This window comes from Gossypium hirsutum, chromosome A11 (genome assembly GCF_007990345.1).
Source record: "Gossypium hirsutum isolate 1008001.06 chromosome A11, Gossypium_hirsutum_v2.1, whole genome shotgun sequence".
Classification (NCBI taxonomy): Eukaryota; Viridiplantae; Streptophyta; class Magnoliopsida; order Malvales; family Malvaceae; genus Gossypium; species Gossypium hirsutum.
This window is the reverse complement of record NC_053434.1, coordinates 65419964-65442933: the sequence shown is the minus strand read 5'-3', so window position 1 is coordinate 65442933 and position 22970 is coordinate 65419964. Positions and strand designations below refer to the sequence as shown.

Sequence of the window (22970 nt, the reverse complement as noted above, 5' to 3'; positions counted from 1 at the left end):
GGTATCTACAATCAAATCTCTAAGAATATAAAATCATATCTCCTAAGATTACGTATCTTATCTAAGATATGTAATCTTATAAAATAATATCTTATAAGATTACATATCATATCTAAGATCTCTAAGATTATAAAATCATATCTTTTAAAATCATGTTTCCATATTTGTCTAACTTGTGGGCTTTCAATCTCTTCAAGCAACGGGCCAGCCCGATTGGGCCAAATGACCTCCTTCCTTCTTGATGAATCGCATAGATGTGTCATGGTTGCGGGCTCCCATGCGCAACCTATGACACTAGGGGGTTGTTATAAATGGAAACCCCTTTGCCTTTTAATTTAGCTGAATTAATGGGATTCGGGTCCCGAATTAACTCTATATTATTTTCCCATAAATCTTGCAAAACATTAAATTTGGATCCCGACAAATCTACCCCTTTCTTTGCTTCCACGATGGCCGCTTTGTTTTCGACTATTCCTCTTACTCTGACGATCAACTAACATTTATGGCTCGTAATTTTTAATTTTCAACACCCTTATTAGCATAATCTGATTTTCCACAATCCACATATAGAGTTAATTTCTTACCTTTTTTACCTTCCTGTCTTGAGACAAAACTACATAAATATTTCATATGTCCATAACAACCACATGAAAAACACACATTAAGTAGGGATTCATACTCTACCTTTTGAATACGCCCATCCACTTTGATTTTAGAAATCAGGGGTTAATTAAGATCAAAGAAGACGACCATGTGGACAAAACAACCTCTTTATGCATTACCAGTATGGTCATCCAATTTAATGACATTTCCCAGCATTTCCCCAATCTTCGTTAAAACACTCTGTCACTACATAAATCCCAAAATATCAGGGAGATGTATCCAAACGACTACTTTTGACGGGTATGGCTGAGAAGTAGAGAAAAATTGCAACTATGGTTGAATCATTAAGTATTGCCCAAACACAACCCACGGTCTTTCCATAAGGGCCCGTATATAATCCACTACCTCTTGAAATTTCACTAGAAAATAATATTCTCTAAGTTTATAATACTAACGTGTGATAATGGCTTCTGAAGGTGGTAGATTCTATTAGATAAAGTATGAATCCTAATTTTCCATCCAAAAGCTTAACCATCATCGTCTTAGCCATACTCTTATACAAAGCATGATGAACCCGATCAGAGAACCTAATCGATAGTAATCCATCCTCCTCTCCAATGGTAACATTACGTTCCAGAAAATGTAAACTATCATCCACTTTTTTTTAATGATTTTATAGATTCAACTAACATGTCTTTAAAATACATTCAATCATTAGTTAGTTTATCAATCCCTTTGAGACTTTCAAAATCCTCCATTACCATAACCTGATCTACATCATGAGATTGGTTAGTTCTCATGCGAACCTTCTTAATAGCCTTATCCTCCACCAAGGATGACGAAGAACAACTTGGAGAAGGCCTTATTTTCGCTATCACTCAACCTTCTCTTACCTTTCTTAAACAAAACAAGATCTTCAATTTGAACTTAGAAGGAATAGATGTCAATTGTAATTTAGTTATGATTATTTTTTTAATTGTATTACGAAGTTATAATTAAATATAAAAGGAAAATAATCAATGTTATTTTATTCATATTTTTATATGCAAAAATAGAATAAAATTAATGTCGTGTAAATTTTTTTGGATTTCATTTTAATATTTTTAAAAAGTCAAACCAAAGAACTTTATTTATTTATTTATTGAATTTTTATTGCTTTTACCACAATTATATCATAATTTGAAATTCAAAATTAGCTAATTTGTTTTAGTACGATGTTTTATATTAAACATATATATTAAATTATTAATTAAGAATAAAAATTAGGATAAATAAAATTTATAGGTTAATAATAGTTAAGGAAGTATTCTTGAACTCAAAGAAATAATGTACAGATAGTATAGATTTTAGATTTCAAGCATCAAAATTTGATAAATCCTAGTACGAAAGTTTGTGAAAAAAATAGATTAAGAAATGTAAATCTAGATATTTTCCCTTCAGGCTCAAATACAAGTTCTTTGTTGTGGGTTTACTAAAAACCTAAACCGTCCATGGTTTTTGTCGCTGTTTTCCAATATCTAGGTACTGCCATTGGTATTACATTTGCACACTTTCATTTGCACTTTTTGCACCAAAACCTAGTATTAATTTCGTTGATATTTGCACACTGCCTGCTCAAATTTCATTATCAATTTTTAATTTATATAAATAATAAAGAGGGAAAAAAGAAATTACAGTATTCGTGTTGGGTTTGGCATTTGAGAGAGAGTCGTTGGCTGAGATCCGAGTTTTGCGAGAAAATTAAAGGGAAGGGAAGTACTAGTAGTTGAGGCGAAGCTGAAGCTAATACAAAACCGCGGCTATTTCTGATTTCAGCCCTCCGACTCTTCATCCAGATTCTGCTCAATTTCTCCGTTTGATTGAGGATTGGGCCAATCAAAACATCCTATAGGTATCTAAATCTTCTTTATTTACATTTTTGGATCTGCGCCATTGCTATTGCAATGTCCCTTTTATCCAGATTGCGATGTATCACTGTGGATGTTACTGGGACTCTCATAGCTTATAAAGGGGAGCTTGGTGATTACTACTGCATGGCAGCCAAATCTGTTGGGTTGCCATGCCCCGACTATAAACGCGTGCATCAAGGTTTCAAGCTTGCGTATACAGAGATGGTGAACAAGTATCCGTGTTTTGGGTTTGCAGCAAAAATGCCTAACATTGTTTGGTGGAAAACTTGTGTTAGAGATTCATTTGTCAGAGCAGGATACGAGTACGATGAGGAGACATTTGAGAAGATATTTAGACGCATATATGCTTCCTTTGGCTCATCCGCACCCTATACGGTATTTCCGGACTCACAACCCTTCCTGAGATGGGCTCGTGAAAAGGGTATTAAAGTGGGGATTATAAGCAATGCTGAATATCGGTACCAAGATGTGATTCTTCCAGCCTTGGGTTTGAACCAGGGAACAGAGTGGGACTTTGGTGTGTTCTCTGGTCTTGAAGGTGTAGAGAAACCAGACCCCCGGATCTACGAGATTGCTCTTCAAAGGGCTGGAAATATTGCTCCAGAAGAGACTCTGCACGTCGGTGACAGCATGCGCAAAGATTATGTACCAGCAAGGAGTGTGGGGATGAATGCCTTGTTATTGGATAGGTTCAGAACTCCTGATGCTGAGGAGTGGAGAAAATCCGGTGCTATTGTTCTTCCTGACCTGGTGGCGGTCCAGGAACTGCTTTGTTCAGAGAAGTCAGCTTCAGCTTGTTAAGGAAATGCTGTTTGCAATCTTTGCATTGTTTTGCTTTAACCATTTAATACATATGTGATTATAGATAGTACTTGCCGGTTACCTTACCAGCTGGTATTTTTCACATCTTCTGTTTTCAGACCATATGAGCGTCTAGAATTTGCTGCATTACTATTATAATTATTAATATTTTGGATATTGTTAGTTTTGTGCCCATGGTCACTGGTTTGAAGCTAAGAATCCATAACTCAGCTAACTATTAATTAGCCATCTACAATCTCAAGTCATCTTGATGCTTCTGAAAAACCAAAAATCTTGTTGCTATTCAAGCAATCATCTCCTAAAGCCGGTTTTACATGACCTTTGTCATAGATTCATGGATATGTTAGTTGGACTTGGCTGAAGGTTATATTCAGCCGTCATCGTTTCCTGGTACAGTTTAATCTCAGTAAGACTTTCTGAATTTGACATGTCATTGTTATATATGATGATTGATATTGAAGACCTTTTGATTTTGCAGAGAACTTTTGGGATTCAAAAAGTTCCTGTGAGTGACTGGAAGTAAACAAAAACCATTAGTGAAACTTGATGCTCGAATCATGTGAGTCCGGTGAATAATCAACTTTGAAACTCTGTAAGTACTGAGGTTAGAATTTAACTTTAGCTTGAGAGGTTTTATGAAAACCTTACCTGGATCAACAAGTTAGAAGACTAGGTCTAAATGGAAGCAAATCATATGTAAACATCCATTTACTGCTTGGATATTTATATTACAAGCACTTCATACATGACCAACATCATCCATCAACAAGCAGAAGAGGAACCTGATTGATTTTGTTTTCACATTGAACCTCGATTATTTGCTGGTGTTCATATAGAAACCTGCATGTCTTGGTCATTCAGATTCATAGCAGCTTTTAAATGCCCTTGTATTAGTCAGGCATACAATTTAAGGAAACGAAATCTTCCTGGCTAAAAACAAACCTAAGGACAAGAAAATTATTATTCTGACATTCAAAAGATTACCAGCAGCTGAGTGATGTTACTTAGAGGAACACACTTATCTGGAACTGCAGCAATCATATTTGTTAGCTTGAATTAATGGAGATTATTTGGCACCAGCAAACTTCTCCTGGGAGAACACTTCACTAGCAGATGTCTCTGAGCCACTGTTAGCTACTATGGACTGTTCATTTTCCTCTCCTGGAAAGCTAGTAGTTGGTAAATGGAGAAGAACAGGTAACCCAAATTGCAATGAAGCATTTGTTGTGGTTTCATCAGGCTCTTCTTTGGTTATTCCTGTATGTAGAGTCAATGCATATTTCAAGTCCCATATAACATCGCTCACAGTAGGCCTCTCACTACCCTTTGCCTCCAAGCACTTCTGAACTACTTCACCAAATTTTCTCAATGAATTTGAGTTTTTTTTATCCACCAGGAAAGGATCAATAATCTTTTCAAGTTGCCGTTTCTTTACGCAGTGCAAGCCCCAATCTGCTAGGTTCACCTCTTCCTTCTGGGGAGAGTTGATAATAGCTGGTCTAGCACAAAGAACTTCTAGAAGTACCACTCCGAAAGAGTACACATCGGACTTTTCTGTCAACTCTAAAGACATGAAATAGTCTGGATCGATATAGCCAATGCTACCTTTTACACCTGTATTATCCAGCGCATGATCAGGACTTCTTGATTTCGAAATACCAAAATCAGATACTTTAGCTGTGTAATTTTCATCAAGCAAGATGTTTGTTGACTTGACATCTCGGTGAATAATTTTCACAGCGGAACCTGTGTGCAGGTGATGGAGGGCTGTTGCTGAGTCAATGCAGATTTCAAGTCTTTTCTCCTATGTCAAACCATTTTGTTTAGAACAGCCATCTTTGTCGTAAAGATTATCTTTAAGATTCCCCTTTTCCATGAATTCATAAACTAATATCATCTCAGACTTTTCATCACAGTATCCAATCAAGGAAACAAGGTTACGATGGCGAGCTTGAGAAAGTACCATTAGCTCAGTCTGGAATTCTGCAAGACCTTGCTTGTGTCCTGGTTCCTTCCGTTTAACAGCAACTTTCTCGCCACGAAGTGTTCCTTCGTATACTTTACCGAATCCACCCTCACCAACGAAACATTTCGAGTCAAAATCTTGTGTTGCTTGCTGTATTTCAGCAAAGGGTATCCTTAGTTCAAGGCACAGACTAAGACCTGCAGTTCTACCAGTTGACATGTCATTTCCACTGCCGTATACAAGAAGAGCTAAAGATGGCAAACGCGGAGTTGTATCCCGATCTTCTTTCATGCAAACTAGACGAACCATCACCACCGCCATTATAATGAATGCAAATGCCAGACCAAGTGAACCTGCTATAATGACCAGGATCATCTTCCTGGGCTTGGGTGGCACAAAAGATGAATACGAGTTTTCCATTAGCTGCATAATCTCAAGGCCATTCAAAAAAGCAGTTTCACTTGTACCATTTATATGAGGACCGACTGTTATGTCGATATTTCCAGTTTTGCCAGAAGCAACAACAAAATCAGCATAAAATGGAGCTGTCAGCTGATTAACTACCTCATTTGGACTGATCCACTCACAAATTTTTTCATTGATACAGAGATTGAGCCCAGGATAACTAAGAGAGGGACTAATGAAATCACAGAAATGTGCCCGAACAAAGTACCTGGCATCCTCACCAACTTTAAAACGCCAAGTAATATTTGAAAAATTTGGATTCAACTCCTTGGCAGTCCCATAGACATCCTCTGGGGCGATATACTTAGTTGAACCATTAGCTCCACGTTCAAATTTTAGTTGGTCATAGCTGATTCGTTTGTTTTCAGCAGAGCCTGGAAGGAGCAAAAACTGGTCGTCTGCTATCCAATGCCTCATAAGTGTATCAGTCTTTTCTGTGACGTTGGGACCTCCAACATTGATCCTATAAATTTTCTGCAAGAGTTTAGAAAGCAAACCGCTGTAATTGCCTTTAATCCCTGAGGAATTGATGCGTACGGCATTATCAGGGATGAAGCCAGTGGGTGCAAGAAAGACTTCAATGGCGTTTACAAAAGCCAAACATGATATTCCCGAAGGTACGAAGTAGATCACAAACTCACCAGCTCCAATTCTAAGCAAGAATTCCTTAACTACTGGTGGTTCATTACTATTTTTCATCTTAAACTTTGACAGCAGTAAGAACCATGGAGCTGAGGCATCAGCATCAGCAGACTCAGCTTTAGCAGTGACGTTAAACACAGCATCCGCCAAGATGACAGATGATGATGAAAAAGCAAAGAAATGAAGTCGTACCAGGTACGTGCCGCTTCGGCTTATTCTAAGCTTATAAGGCCAAGGGTGTCTGAATATTCTTGCTGTTTGATATAACAAATGTGTATAAGCTGAAGATTTAGTGTCTCAGACAGGTTTGCTTCCTTTGCATGAGAAGGGACCCAAATTTCGGTCTCGGGTGAAGTTCCTGATTCCAAAGGGCACTCTGGACTTTGATCCACAGTTAATGAAGTATTCATATGGAAGGGTGTAGGTATCATCAACAGCAGCAGGCTCAGCTGGTGAGAGAAGAAAGAGTGAACAAAACAAGAGTAGTGGAAGAACTGAGAACATAACCATTAAAGAGTTGAGCATTTTTCAGAAGAGATGTGGGCTGTTGAAGCTTTCACAGTGAAGGAAGTGTATAAAGGAATGCTGGTTGGACGAATTAAAGTGATAAACGTGCATTGCCACCGTTTAGAAAAGAGATTTCTAGTTGACGTTGAATTGCTTTTTGTTAGAGAGAAATTATTTTAATGCCCTGGAAAAGCTTGGAATCAAGGAAAGATCGGTTTGGCCCCAAAACCTTTCATTTCTCAACTTTATTCCCAGATGCAATAGACCCCATTAGTATTTGTAGTTTAATCGCTGATATTTTAGTTGGTTTGAAAATTAGGGATTAGCAAAAACCAGTTTCCTAGAAATTGCTTGCCTTCACATTCAAAAACATCACTTGAATATCACCCACTAGAGTCGATAATTTTGGACAGAATTGCACTGCACAAACACAACATGAAAATAAGGCAGAGCGCGAAAAATTGAGTGTTTCTTATCACAATCCTTTTTATAGCGGAAGTATTTACCGGTTCCTCGGGGAAATATGTTGGTCTAGCAAAAACAATTAGAGGATTTAAATTGATCCTTTCCGGAGAATTAGACGGTCTTCCTGAACAAGCCTTTTATTTGGTAGGTAACATCGACAAAGTTACTGCGAAGGCTACGAACTTAGAAATGGAGAGCAAATTGAAGAAATGACCTTAAATCTTTGCGTACTTACCCCTAATCGAATTGTTTGGGATTCAGAAGTGAAAGAAATCATTTTATCTACTAATAGCTGACAAATTGGCGTACATTAATACATATGTACGTGAACTCAATGAAAGTCTTAGAAACTATTGCGCGGAAGCGTGTGAAAGAGTAAAAATATTGTACTGAAAAATCACACTAAGTTCAATTCCTAGGAAAGAGAGGTAGATCACGAAGATCACTTAAATTCCAAGTCTTTCCTAGCCAGAATATCCCTCTATCGTAATTTAATAGCACAATAAATCACTACAATCACATTCACAAAATATGCAAAATAAATAATAAAGAACACCAGAATTTTAACGAGGTTCAGCAAATTTTGCCTACGTCCTCGGGCACTACCAAATATATTTCACTCCAAAAATTACAAGTGAAATTTACAAATAGTGAGAGAGAATAATTCCTTAAGTAGAGAATGGCAATTATGGGATGAAGAAAGTAAGAAATGGTTAGGCCTATTTATAGTTGAGGTTCAAGGATCAACTTGCAATGTCCTTATACAATTAGGGACCAAAATTGCAATTATCCCATGCTAACTTTTAACCCAACTTGCCAACCAATCTTACTTTCTACTTTCGGTGCCCACCCTTTTTGACTTTTCAAACAATGGGTGGGTTCCAATAATCTCCACCTTAAAGATTTGATTAGGATAATCTTATCTTCACACAATTCTTTCTACCTTTGACAACAATACTTGATAGTGTCTTCTTCAACTGTTAAACTTGCAGGATATTAATCAAGTTCAAACAATGTTCAAACTTGGTTACTATTACCACCTTGGTCATCATATCTGCGGGATTATCTGCAGTCTTGATCTTCTGAAGACAAAATTTCCCCTCATCAATAATTTCCCGCACAAAGTGGAAACGTACGTCAATATGCTTTGTACGTGCATGATAAACTTGATTCTTTGCTAAATGAATAGCACTTTGACTATCACAATACACGTTAATATGCTCCTGGACCAATCCCAAGGTTTTAGTCATACCTTGTAACCAAATAGCCTCCTTTACAGCCTCTGTTACAGCCATGTACTTGGCTTCTGTGGTTGACAACGCAACTGTAGACTATAGTGTAGACTTCCAACTTATTGGTCCTCCAGCAAGTGTAAACACAAAACCGGTGGTTGATCTTCGCTTGTCCAAATCACCGGCATAGTCAGAATCAACGTACCCAATAACACCTTTACCAAGTGTATTATCCTGCTTGAACAGTAATCTAACATCCACGGTCTTCTGAATATACCGTAGAATCCATTTCACAGCTTGCCAATGTCCTTTTCCAGGATTATGCATATACCTGCTCACTATACTAACTGCCTGTGAAATGTCGGGTCTTGTACACACCATTGCATACATCAAGCTACCCACTGCATTAGAATACGAAACTTGCAACATGTATTCTCGTTCTGTATTCGTCGAAGGAGATAGTTGTGTAGAAAGCTTGAAATGAGAAGCCAACGGGGTACTTACAGGTTTTGTCTGTTCGTTCATGCCAAACTGCTGTAGTACCTTTTTCAAATACTGCTTTTGAGACAAGCTAACTCTATCATGAGCTCTATCTCTCCATATTTCCATGCCGAGAATCTTTTTAGCTTCTCCTAGATCTTTCATCTCAAATTTGAGATTGAGTTGAGTCTTCAATCTTTCAATCTCAATTTTGCTCTTGGATGCTATTAGCATATCATCAATATGTAAGAGCAAGTATATGAAAGTTCCTTATTGTAGCTTCTGAAAATACACGCAATGATCAAATTTACTTCTTGTGTACCTTTGCCCTTTCATGAACTGATCAAATCGCTTGTACCACTGCCTTGGAGATTGCTTCAATCCATAAAGCGACTTTGTCAGTTTGCAAACCCAATTTTCTTTTCCAACAACATTGAATCCATCTGGCTGAGTTATATAGATTTCCTCTTCCAAATTACCGTGTAAAAACGCAGTCTTCACATCAAGTTGAACTAGTTCGAGATCATATTGCGCAACCAAGGCTAGCAAAATCCGTATAGATGAATGCTTCACAACTAGAGAAAACACTTCATTATAGTCTATTCCTTCTTTCTGAGTGTAACCCTTTGCTACCAATCTAGCCTTGTATCGAATTTCATTTTTACCAGGAAATCCTTCATTCTTTGCATATCCCATTTGCATCCAATTGCCTTCTTTCCCTTGGGTAGTGTCACCAACTCTCAGGTCCTATTTTTATGAAGAGACTGCATTTCTTCATTCATTGCTTGCTTCCACTTTACACCATCAGGGTTACTTATTGCTTCTGTGTAAGTAGAAGGAATATCATCATCTGCAATTGGAAGTGCATAGGCCACTATATCATCAAAGCGAGCAGTTTACGAATCTCTCTTTTTGGCCTCCTATATGCAATTGAATCTTGTTGCTGTAGAGGTTCTTGGGTAGGAACCTCTTCATTATTTGTCCCTTCAATATTAGCTGGATCATCGTTAACCTTTTCAAGCTCCACCTGCTGCAAAGTACTACTGGTTTTGTCATCCTTTTGTGAATCCTTGTACTTTAACATGGTTGATTCATCAAAAGTCACATATCTACTAAAAACAATCTTCCTTGTATCAGGACACCAGAGACGGTATCATTTTACTCCATCAGTTATACCCAAGAATAATACTTTCTTTGCTCTTGGGTCTAACTTAGATTCTTTTACATGATAATATGCAGTGGAACCAAATACATGTAAAGAATCATAATCAGTAGCAGATTTACCAGTCCACATCTCCATAGGAGTTTTTCCATTTATTGCAGCTGATGGCAAACGGTTAATTAGATGGCACGTATATGTAACTGCCTCATCCCAAAATTCCTTGCCCAATCCAGCATTGGACAACATACATCGAACTTTCTCTAGTATAGTTCGATTCATGCGTGAAGCGTGTGAAAGAGAGGTAGATCACGAAGATCACTTAAATACCAAGCTTTCCTAGCCAGAATATCTCTCTATCGTAATTTAATAGCACAATAAATCACTACAATCACATTCACAAAATATAAAAAAATAAATAATAAAGAACACCAGAATTTTAACGAGGTTCAGCAAATTTTGCCTACGCCCTCGGGCACTACCAAATATATTTCACTCCAAAATTACAAGTGAAATTTACAAATAGTGAGAGAGAATAATGCCTTAAGTAGAGAATGGCAATTATGGGATAAAGAAAGTAAGAAATGGTTAGGCCTATTTATAGTTGAGGTTCAAGGATTAACTTGCAATGTCCCTATACAATTAGGGACCAAAATTACAATTATCTCATGCTAACTTTTAACCCAACTTGCCAACCAATCTTGCTTTCTGCTTTCGATGCCCACCCTTTTTGACTTTTCAAACAATAGGTGGGTTTCAATAGAAATAATATACATTCAACATCAACATAGCAATAGAACAGACAAATTACTAGGCAGTAGAGACTATCTGCCATCATCAATCTTCAGCTGGGAGAAGACTCCACTGGATGTTGTGGCAGAACCATCATCCTTTTCCATAGGCACAAAATCTTTCTCCATTGGGAAGCTGTTTGACGGTAAATGCTGAAAAGTTTGAGATGATGAGTCCAGAGAAGGATCCATGGTGCTCTCCTCATGGGGCTCTCGGCACACTGTAGTTTGCTGTAGCTGCAATGTGTATTTCAAGTCCCAGCAGACCTCATGCATTGTAGGCTTGTTGGCTCCAGTTGGCTTCAGATATTTCTCAACTATTTCACTTAATTTCCTCAATGAATTAATATTAATCTAGCCTGCCACTGAAGGATCAATAATCTTTTCAAGTTCCCCTTTCTTTAACCAAGACAATCCCCACTCAGCTAAATTTATTTCCTCCATCCTTTGGGAGGTAATGATAGCTGGTCTAGCAGAAAGCACTTCCAAGAGTACCACACCAAATAAATAAACATCAGATTTTTCCGTGAACTGAAGGCATTTAAAATACTCAGGATCGAGATAACCGAAGTTGCCTTTTACGCCTATGCTGCGCTCAGCTGGATCAAGCAGACCTGATCTGGAAAGGCCAAAATCCACAACCTTTGCTACATATCCTTCATCAAGCAATATGTTTGTGGACTTAACATCACGATGAATGATTCCTCCATCTGAACTGGTGTGGAGGTAATAAAGACCCTCAGCTGCTCCGATACAAATTTCAAGCCTTTGATTCCATGTCATAATATAGATGATTTCTCCAGATTCTGATGCAACTTGTAAAGATGGTCTCTGAGATTCCCCTTCTCCATGAACTCATACACCAGTATCATCTCAGGCCCCTCATTGCAATATCCAATCAGGGCAACAAGAAGGCGATGTCGAATCCTGGATAGAACCATAACCTGGATAGAGCCACTTTGAGACCATTCCGTAGAGTTCCTCTATAAACCTTACCGAAGCCTCCTTTCTCAATTAGTAATTTGGCCTCGAAGTTTTTTGTTGCCTCTACTATTTCAGCAAAAGACATCTTTAACTTTAAGTTTGGAAAAGGAGGGGGATTGACAGATCTTGTGCCTGTTCCAAGATAAGAGCTCATTCTTAGAAAACGAAGGGTACGGGCACCATACAAAGTCTTGCACCAACAAGCCACAGATAATAAGAAACCCAACGACTGAACCGGTTAGGATAAATATTGCACGCTTCCCTTTTGGTTGCCTTATTTCTATTTCCAAACTTGGCTCTTTGATAAACTCCATGATCTCGAGTCCACTTAGGTAAGCATATTTATCCATCGCTAATTCCTCCCCAAGGATAACACTAATACCAATAAAGTCAGAATTACCCTATTCAACCACAAAATCATAGTAGAATGGGATTGCTGTAAAACTAGAATCCTCATTAGGGCTCATTTCTTGTTTGTACTTGCGTATATAAAGAGACGAAAATACATTGTGTTAAACCGGTTAGCAATAATGTCACAGAAATAAGCCCGAACAAGATGACGAGCATTCTTACTGACTTTGAAATGCCAAGTAATGTTAGTAGAATTTGATGCTTGTCCATCATTTAAGATTACTTTTCTGCAAGACATAAACAGTCTTTGGGACTAAGTTTTCAGATGCTAAAGTTTTCGTTCGGTATTTCTTCATAAACATAGTTTACCCTACCATTCTGCAGATACGTACACCTTTTTGATGAATTTCCAATAAATATATAGTTATCATTAGCTAACCATAATGATGCCACAGCACTTGGGTCACTAAATGATTGACCCCCAACATTAACCCTCATAACCGTTCTAAGTACCTGAAAGGTCAAGCCTTTGAAAGGACCCTTACTTCCTGTTGAAGTAACATGAATTCGATTGTCCTTAAGATTTGGAATACGAAAAACTTCTATAGCATTCACAAAAGCAAAAGATGTTCTAAATGCAGGGATGAAGTGGATTCTAAAACTGGCTGAATTGATAGGTGTACAGCCCAAATTCTACCCGGGCCCATAAGCAAACCTAATACATTCCCATTACACTCAAAACCAAACCAAACCAACTAAACCCCAAACAAACCCAAACAACCATCAGCCCACCATTATAAACCCAACTAAACCTAGCCCAAATAAAACTAAATCCTAGCCTAAACCCATAACAAAAAAAAAACAAAAAAAATTCAAACCCTAGGTGCAGCGCACCTAGGTCTTCTTCCCTAGCCTCTGCCACACCGCCAACGTCAGTGCCTCTGCCACTGCCACTGCCGCCACCTTCCATTCACCTGCAAAAAAAGAGAGCAGAGAAATCATTAAACATACAAGTTGTAAATGGCTATAAAAGCCATCTAAGAAACCACTGTAATTTTTTCTTCTTCTTCAACAAATATAAAAAAAATACAAGAACAGATTCAAACAAAAAAAAACGCAGCAAGTTGATGAAAAACAGATTCATCGCGTAAATGTCTTGATTTTTTTAGTTTATTTTTCTCTTTATTTTCTTCCTTCGAATATATATGCATATTTTCTTTATTTTTCTTTTTTAAAAAATAGCATATATATATATAAAACTTACCTTTTGCAGGTTCGGCCGCTGTACACGTGGCCGACGGAGGCGGTCGAAGGCGGTGAACTGCCAAAGCTCTTGCTGGACTCTGAAGGCCTTCAGAGAAATGAAAGTTTTTTTTTGTTTTTTTGTAAAAGTAGGGCCGAGAATGAAAATTTTAGAAAATTTAAATGCCAAAACAGCGTCGTTTTGATACGACCTGCGTGTCGACCCGACCCGTCTCAAGGGATCCGCGTGTTTTCGATAAAGGGGATATTTGCCCATTTAGCCCTTCCGCTTTTTCATGGTTTTGCAATCAAACTTTTTTAAATTTTAAATTTGGCCTTTAATTTATTTTGATTTTCAATTTGGCCCCTCCTGGTGTTGTGCGTTTGCCCCTTTTGGTCCTCATTTGTTATTCGCGCATCCAAATTGGTCATTTTCTTTTTATTTTTATTTCGAATTCGCCCTGAACTTCTATTTTAGGTTCGATTTAGTCTTTTTTTGTTATTTTCACTATTTTATTATTAAATTAACTAATTTAATATATTATTATTTTACTATTATTATTTGATATATTATTATCACTATTATTATTTTACTATTATTATTCCTTTTATTATTATTATTATTATTATTATCAATATATTATTATTACTCTTACTTTTATTAACCTATTATTATTATCTTATTTAAAATATTAATAATATTATTTTTTCCATGATTATTATTATATTATTATTCTTATTAATACAATATTATTATCTTTTCTACCTTATTACTATTATTGTATTGTTACTAATATTATTTTCATATTATTAGGCTAATTAATTTTATATTATTACTTCATTATATGTTTCCTTTTGCATTTACTTATATTTTTACTTACATCATCATCATCATCATCATCATCATCATTATTATTATCATCTTTATATTACTATTTATATTAATATATTATTACTCTTATTAATGTATTGTTATTTTTATTTTATTTTATTATTGTTTCATTCTTATTTTATTTTTGTCTTCATTGTTATTGCATTATATATGCTTTTATATACCTGCGAATTTATTCTTGATTAATATTTTCGTCAGTATTATGTCATCACCCATATCAACACCGTAATCCATTTTAAGTTTTATTACAAAATCATGTCGCATTTTATTCGTTATATCGAAAATTTCTTTTAAAAATAATAATAATAAGCGATTCTTCTTCATATTTTGGGATTCAAAAAGTCGTACCCTAACTTACGGGGATTCGACTTTCTCGATAAATTCGAATAACGAATGTTTTAAACATTTTTAAATATTCTCGGGAATTAAGAAAAAGTCGTATTCTAACTTACGGGATATGATTTCTTCCTAAAATCGAGATAATCAAACATTTTTCAAAATAAAATTTTTTTGGCGTTCATTCTCATTTCGAGGATTTAAGACATTGGATCCTAACTTACGGGATATAATCATTTTTCTCGATTAATGTGGAATACGCCATTTTCAAAAAAAAATTAATAATATTTTAACAAAGGATCGTACTTTTAAAATCTTCAAAGTTTTCAAATTTTCGACATCAAAACATTAATTAATCAACTAGGTACCACTTTTGGGCATATCGAGGGTGCTAACCCTTCCTCGTGCGTAACCCTTCCTCGTACGTAACCGACTCCCGAACCCGTTTTCTGGATTTTGTAGACTGAAAATTATCGTTTTAATAAATTTAAATTTTTGTTAAAATGACCGAATTACCAGGTAATCCAATCACACCTAAATAAAAAAGGATTGGTGGTGAGTCTCTTTTTTTTCATTTTCATTTTCAAAACCAAGTCGACCCACCTCTTCCCAAAAAAATGATTTCAACAATAGGCACCAAGAAATCCTTGATCAAAGGGAAAGAAGTAATGTTTCTGAAACTGAGATTGGATACCAGAGACTTATTGGAAGCTGAAACATTGAATAAAGCATCAGCTAGATTAGCCTTGTTGGACAAGAATGGAAAAAAATGAAGGCGTACTGCATGCAGGCCTTTGTCAGTGATGTCGAACTCATACGAAAATGGGCGTCTGTAAAACCTTGCTGTTTTGTAGAGAGGCCACTCTGTTGTGGACTGGTTAGTGTCTTGGACAGATTTGCTAATTCCAACAGAGGAGGAATTGGGATTCTTGTCACCAACAAACTTCCTGTTGCCGCTTGGTGGAACCCGACCCACAGTTGATGAAGAATTTATCTGGAAAATTATAAGGATGGGACAGAATTGGAACAGGATAAAACTGGAGTGTTAGAAACAAAGGTAAGAGTAAGTAAAGGAAGAGTAACTTTTCCATTGAAACTGGTTTGTTCCTTGTATACTGGAAGCTATCAAGTATATATCTAAGCATCAGGAATCAATTGCAATGAATAGCAATAATGACCAAGGGAGGGGTAGATGGAAAGGGAAGACTTTGGTTGACCTTATTTATGGAGGAGAATTCATGAATTTTTTCTTGTTTTTGGTTCTTGTAGTATTTTAGTACATAAAAATATCCTAAAACTGGTGGAAAAGTAGCACTAGCATGATTAATTGGACATCAAGTTGTAGTTTGTATGAATGTATATGTTAGCCTAAAGGACTAAGCCTAGGAGCCAGTGGCCTTGGACAACCAACTCAAGACCCGTATACGTCGATATGGCTAAGAGAAACACACTTTTGACTATGGCTAGGAGGATTCGAGGACACGTGTTCATATCATATTTACTTTTATTGCCTTGCACATTAAGATCCATACTGGATGCCCTAAACTCAATCTACTCGGCACATCGAAATCCAGGTAAGGTGCTACCTTAAGATGACATCGCTCATGCCTTTAACAAAGATCACCTTGCACAATCAAGTTCAACATGTTTCTTCCACTAATTCGTCTAAAACATTAAAAAAAAAATTACTCCTCTACTATAACTATCCACATACATACAAACTTTTATTCCACCCTTATTTGTAATTCTTTCTTAAATTATTTTTATCCATTTTATCTTTACTAATTTAAGTATCAAAACACTCTCCAAACCAAACACCTTTTAATTCATTTTCATTTTTCACTGGATTTAGACTATCTCAATAGTATCAACCTTCTCAAGGCATCATCAATATCAACTTAAAACAACGTACTGAGCAGAATGGCTCACTGATCCAGTACATTGCAGTTTGGAACAGTTTGGGTTGGTAATGTAAATTATTGTAGTATTTACTTTAATGAGTTTACTTTCATTTTTATTTTAAAGATCGGATAAATAAATAATTTTATAATTCAGTAGAAGCAATTAATTGCTGCAAATAATAATATATGACCTGAGTACAATTGAATTAATTAAAAACACAGTGAGCAAAATTCAACATGTTCTCTAAATTCTACATTAATCCGTTTTAAAGGTAGATACCATGAAATAAAACTACTTTTTTTGGTATGTTATACTAATCTATTATATCCATAGCATAGGATAATTAAAATTTTCATAAAAAGCAGCTTCCTACATTTAAAGTCTAAACACTAAAACAAGATGAAAAACATTAAACGCCATATAATTTTGCAATATATAAAACTCTTCTAAGCTGCCCTATAAAGATCCTTGTGGAGGATGGGGCGTGCCTTGCACATCGCTTCCAATGGCTTAACTTTGGGCATGGTGACTCCTTTACCTTCGGTCATATCAATTTCTTCGACACCTATCCTTTTCCATTCGAAGCATTGGATCAATGACCCCAAAGTTAAGTTGACCATACGGTGAGCCATGCTTGCCCCAGGACATGCCCTCCTTCCCATACCAAAAGGCAAGTATTTGTGCCCATGATCTTTACTTTCACTCTCAAACCTTTCCGGCTTGAAACTCGACGGATCATCCCACAACTCAGGGTCTCTTTGTATCGCCCATGCATTGATTAACACAATGGTGTTGCTAGGCACATTATACCCACCTATGGTACAGTCATCGGATGTTCTATGAGGCACTAGAAGTGGGGCGGCCGGGTATAGTCTAAGGGTCTCCGACATGATGTTTTGAAGGTAAGGTAGCTTAGCAATATCCAATTCATCAATCAACCTTTCTTCACCAACTTGGGCATCGATTTCCGCCTTGGCTTTCTTCAACACCTCTGGGTTATTCAGTAAGTTCGACATGGCCCACTCTAACGTCACCGCCGATGTGTCAGTTCCGGCGAAAAGCAATACCTACAAAGCAAGGAGATGGTATCAATCATCATGTATATTTACTTGGTGCCTTTTTAAATAAACTGAGTATAACTTGACTTACAACTATAAGCCCTTTGATAGTCTGATCGGTGTAGTTCTCAGGCTCCGATTCTTGTAAAGAAAGGAGATGATCGATCATCATATTTCCTCCATTTGCATTTCGACGTTCATCGATTAGCCCTTTCAAGAAACCATCCATCCTCTTAAAGAGCTCCAGCAGTTTCTTCTCATAATTACCAGTCCAATTCAGTATTGGCAGATAATCTGCCGGATTCCCTGCGCCAGAATTTTCAACCACCTCTGCTATGAGCTCCCTAAACTCCTTTGCCTCACCGTCATCACTAACATCTTCACCAAAATATATCTTTCCGGCCATCATTCGCATAAGATTATTAAGTATCAAGTCAGTAAACATTGATTTAAGCTCTACCCTGGCAAAAGCTTCTCGCGAGTTATGAGATAGTTTCAACAACAATCTTCGCACTTCATCTTTTCTGATACCGTGGAACTTGTTGAGACGATTCGGTGAGAAGATTTCGATTGTACAAATACGACGGAGGTTACGCCAATAATCACCATATGGCGCGCTTACGACGGTGGTGTGGTTATAACCCAGGTGTTTGCTCAACAGCAAGTTGGGGCGATTGGCTAACACGATATCGTTCTTGGTTAAGCATTCCTGGATCACTGAGAGTGATGAAACGACCACGGCAAGACGTGAACCCAAGCGAAGAGAAAAGACTGGACCGAGCTTTTTCGAAAGCTGGAGGAAGGGACGGTGAAGAGGTGGGTTTATTAGCAAGTGAAGATGGCCAATGATGGGAAGGGAAAGCGGACTGGGCGGCAAGTTTTCACGGCGATGTTTTGATTGAAACAATAAGTAGAAAGGCAGGAAAAGAAAAAGAAGAGGAAGAGATGAGTAAAAAAGAGTGGATTCTTCCATGTTTAATTTGGTTAAATTTCTAGCTCTAGCTGGGTGGTGGTTAAATAGAGTAATGTAATTAAAAAGATATTGACTATTGACTTGGTATCTTATTCTGTCATTAATTGATTTGAAATTAATTAAAATAATATAAATATTACGTATAGAAGTTGAATGAATTGGTTTAAATATTTCAAACCTTTTGAAATTTAAGATGTTGAGTGCTTATATTTTCTTTTTAATTTTTTACTTAATTTTAAATTTCCGATAATTATAAGTAGAAAATAATAAAATAAATTAATGATACATTAAATTAAACATTTAAAGAAAATAAATGTAATTATCTAAAAAATTAACTCAGTAAAAAAACTTTTACTTCCTAATACACAAACTTATGAAAGATTAAAACTTTTTGTTCAAAAAAAAAATTAAAACGTTGAAACCTTGAATTTATTCATTAAATTTATTAGAAAAAATAGATTGAAAAAAAGAACAAAGGTTGTGGTAAAAAAAAAGCTCAAAAATACAATTAGGGTCATATTAACAAAATATGTAAACATTAGTGGCCAAATTTATTATTAAGCCTAAAAATTTTATCCTTCCGTTTAATTTTTCTGTTAAAGTTAACAATGTTAAAAGTAAATTAATTTTTTTAATCCTCAATATTTACAGTTTTTTGTCAATTTGATCCTTACTTTTTTAAAAAACAAAACAAAAATTAAAAATTAACTTTTTTTTCATATTTTAAATGAAAACATAAAAATTGAAAATATATAGTTTTTAAAATTAAAAAAAGGATTACTAAAAAACTCTTTGAAAGAAAAAAATAAAATGATTTTAAATATATATATAACTATATAATAAATTCAATATTTTCTAAACTAAATCTAACCGACTAGTTGGATTAGGAATGAGGTGGGGTATTAGTCCAATGAAAGAAAAAATCAGTTGAACTACTAATCAGTACGGGCTAATTGATCCAAACAAACAAATCAGTTGAACCAACAATTGAATTGATTATGAACTCATTTGATCAATTAGTTCTAAAAATAACTGGTCCAACCAGTTTAAAGTAAATAAATTATTAAAAATAAAAAAATAAAAAAATTTATTAAAAATAGTTCAATTGCGAGTTCAACTAAATTCAATCCATATCGATTCACCGGTCTACCATTTAAAATTTTTTTAAACTATTTTAAACTTCAACATTTATAGTTTCTTTTATCAATTTGGTCATATAGTTTAAAAGTTCATAAATTTAAATTTTTTTTCTTATTTAGAAAAACATAAAAATTTAAAAATAAAAACTCTTTAAAATTATAAAAAATAAAAAGATTTTTAAAATTTAAGAAATTTCAAAATTCAATGTTATCTAAATCTAACTAGACTATTTGGATCAAGAACCAGCTGAGGTAAAAAACCGATTGACCCACGAACCGGTATAGAATTGTTGAACCGGGCAATAAAACTAGTTGAACTACAATTGAACCAAATTTTATATTTTTAATATTTTAAATTTTAAATTTTTAATAACTTGAACAGGCCAAACCAGTCGTTTTAGGAACCAATTAGTTAAAATAGTTCAAAACCAGTTGAACCAGCCAGTGTTGGTTTAGAATTGAAGTCGTGAGGAGAGAGGAAATAGAAAAATAGGAGGAAAGAATTGTTGAAAGAAAGTAGAAGTTGGAGGAGGAGATTGGTCATGGTTTCCACCGCTGAAATCAACCTTCAACTAATCCAACTTTATGACATCCATCACTTGGATTTCACATTTAATAATGTTAATTGTCTATACCAATTACCACTTCCAATACCTTTTCCTTTAGATGTGGGGTGTCTTTAATTTAATTTCAAGGGAAGCTTTGACGGTATTACCGGTTCAAGTTGAAAATTGATCCGCCCCAGTCTATTTTCTATATTTATAATATAATATATAATTTATATCACATAAAAATTAAATATATAAAACTATTAAATAAAGGTTATTAAGAAAAAAAGAAGAAGAAGTTATTGTATTTCTTTTTGAGTAATTATTTAGTATATATGCGGTAAAATTTTTTATCCCATAAATAGAGTTGAGATTTTATCACAGGTTTTATTTTTTTTAAAATTTTTAAATATAAATTAAATACACATGAAAAAATCTCAACACACTTATAGAATTAAATAATTATATGTTTTACACGTATATTTAAATAGAAAGAGCATAAATAAAAGAATTAATCAAAATAATAGTTTGGTTAATCAGTGAAGAAAAATATAAAATATATTTTATTTTTTCAATTATATATTTTCAAAATCAAAATATTCTTGTATTTATCACATAAATAATTTTAAATTTAACTGTTTGAAATATTTTTAAAAATATACGAAATATTTAATTAAAAGTATTGTTTTATTTAATTAATTCATAAAATTAACAATAAATTTGAATAAGCATTTGCAATTTTCCAAAATTATATGTTTAATCATTTTCTTATTTTTATTTTTATAAATTAATAAAATGAAAATTTAAGGCTTTAATATATAGTTTAAAAAATAGAAATCGATCTATTAATAAAAAAATACCATTTAATTGTATAAAGTTTAAACGCATGGTGAAAATACCATTTAAGAAATAAAATGTGATGAAAAGGGCATATAAATCATTTTATATCTAAAAAATATTATTTTTTTCAAAAATGTTTATAAATTAAGTTGGGTTTAATCTATGTATAATATTAACATAATTTATGATTAATCTGTTACGGTCCGAGAGAGAGCTTTGAATTCCACATCGATTGTTTGCTAGAGTTAGTCTCAAAATATAGCATATGATTGCTGACTTTTATCTATTTGAGTACATGGATAAGAGGTCATGCCGATTGGGAGACATAGAGGAAGTGACATGTGTCCACTATTCAAATCCAAATGCAAGTGTAAAGAGGTCCACTATGACTCAATCTTTGGATATGAACGAAGACCTAACAAGGAGTATTATAAGTCATGTTACTATTAATAGAAAAGTAGAGAAACAAAGGTCAGGAAGAGATCCCCTTTCCATGATATCTTGCCCTTTATCATAAGACCATACGAGCGACCACTGTATGAACCGTCATAACACCAAGCCCAAAACCAAGAAAATGCCCTAGGAAAAAACTGTCCTTTAACCAGCAGCCAACCCTAGAGTCCCTTGGATCTTTATGATTAGCAAAACACTCACTCCAAAAATGTTGGTAAATTTTTTTATGCAAAAAGATTTTATCCCATAGTGTAACTTTATTTTTTTTCATAAAATTAGATCTTTAGTTATGATATCTGTAATAATAAATCTCACTAAATTTAGTACACGTGTTTCTGAGTTAAAAATTTAGTACATGTGTTTCTGAGTTAAGGAGTCCTAACGAATTCTAGATTTAACATCCAATTCCTTCTAGCATTCAACCGAAAGATCTTCACTATTCTCGAACCCTTAGATGCTAAAAGAATGGGCTCTTATTAACAATCGAATACAAGATATTAACTGAAACTTTCTAGTTGAGAAAGTTGACTTTTTTCACAGGAAAACTAAAATCGAAAAATTCATTATCGCAAATTTGAAATAATTGTCAAGGTAATTGCAATTATAGCATTCCAAATTTGAATCTCTAAGTACTCATGAAAAATAAAATTTATTTGAACCTAAATAAAATTTTACTAAAATTCGAAAGAGCATCCTCGTATGTTTTGTTGTATATTTTCGACTATCATGTAGGCTCTATATATAGGAAAAAAACACAAAAGTTCTTATAGAACAGGAAGAGGAAGAAAATAATATTTTAATAGAAAATCTAGAGTTCTACTAGGACTCAATGGGTGGGCCGCACAGATACTAGGATTCTCCCTGTGTGCTGCCCCCTCTGTACAAATATGAGTTCATTGCTCCTTTAATGTATTAAGTACAATCATATATGCTATCTAGTTTTAAATTAAAACAAGCCCATATAATTATCCAACTCAATTACTTATTTTCTATTAGCATAATGTCAAATTTAGTTATTAATATTTATATTTTTTTGTTAATTTGGGCTTTATTCTTTTTTTTAAAAAAATTTGACCCTTAACTTTTTAGAAAGAGTCAATTTTGACATCAACCTTTTGAAAACTAGGGTTTTTTCTTTTTTAAAAAAAATTTTGACCCTTAACTTTTTAGAAAGAGTCAATTTTGACATCAACCTTTTGAAAACTAGTTA

General features: G+C 34.7%; 2 protein-coding genes and 2 pseudogenes across 2 annotated transcripts; 1 reads left to right on the top strand and 3 right to left on the bottom strand.

Moving 5' to 3' along the window:
* Positions 1-1911: 1911 nt before the first annotated feature.
* LOC121209915 (haloacid dehalogenase-like hydrolase domain-containing protein 3) lies at positions 1912-3489 on the top strand. The gene has a single exon (XM_041081871.1). It carries the CDS (start codon positions 2547-2549, stop codon positions 3312-3314), a length of 768 nt encoding a protein of 255 aa, XP_040937805.1. The 5' UTR covers positions 1912-2546; the 3' UTR covers positions 3315-3489.
* A 400-nt stretch (positions 3490-3889) lies between these two features.
* LOC107959649 (probable receptor-like protein kinase At5g59700) lies at positions 3890-5718 on the bottom strand (annotated as a pseudogene).
* A 5336-nt stretch (positions 5719-11054) lies between these two features.
* Positions 11055-16789, bottom strand: LOC107900375 (probable receptor-like protein kinase At5g24010; annotated as a pseudogene).
* Positions 16790-17132: 343 nt separating this feature from the next.
* On the bottom strand, positions 17133-18791 carry LOC107900364 (cytochrome P450 81Q32). The gene is made up of 2 exons (XM_016825990.2): positions 17899-18791; positions 17133-17816 (listed from the first exon to the last, which is right to left on the bottom strand). Exons 1-2 carry the CDS (start codon positions 18778-18780, stop codon positions 17196-17198), a joined length of 1503 nt encoding a protein of 500 aa, XP_016681479.2. The 5' UTR covers positions 18781-18791; the 3' UTR covers positions 17133-17195.
* Between the last annotated feature and the right edge of the window lie 4179 nt (positions 18792-22970).

Excerpts from the sequence above, each read along its gene's own strand:
- LOC121209915 (XM_041081871.1), top strand. The coding sequence starts at position 2,547 with ATGTCCCTTTTATCCAGATTGCGATGTATCACTGTGGATGTTACTGGG.
- LOC107900364 (XM_016825990.2), bottom strand. The coding sequence starts at position 18,780 with ATGGAAGAATCCACTCTTTTTTACTCATCTCTTCCTCTTCTTTTTCTT. Across the intron at positions 17,817-17,898 it reads CTATCAAAGGGCTTATAGTT|GTATTGCTTTTCGCCGGAAC; the intron begins GTAAGTCAAGTT and ends CTTGCTTTGTAG.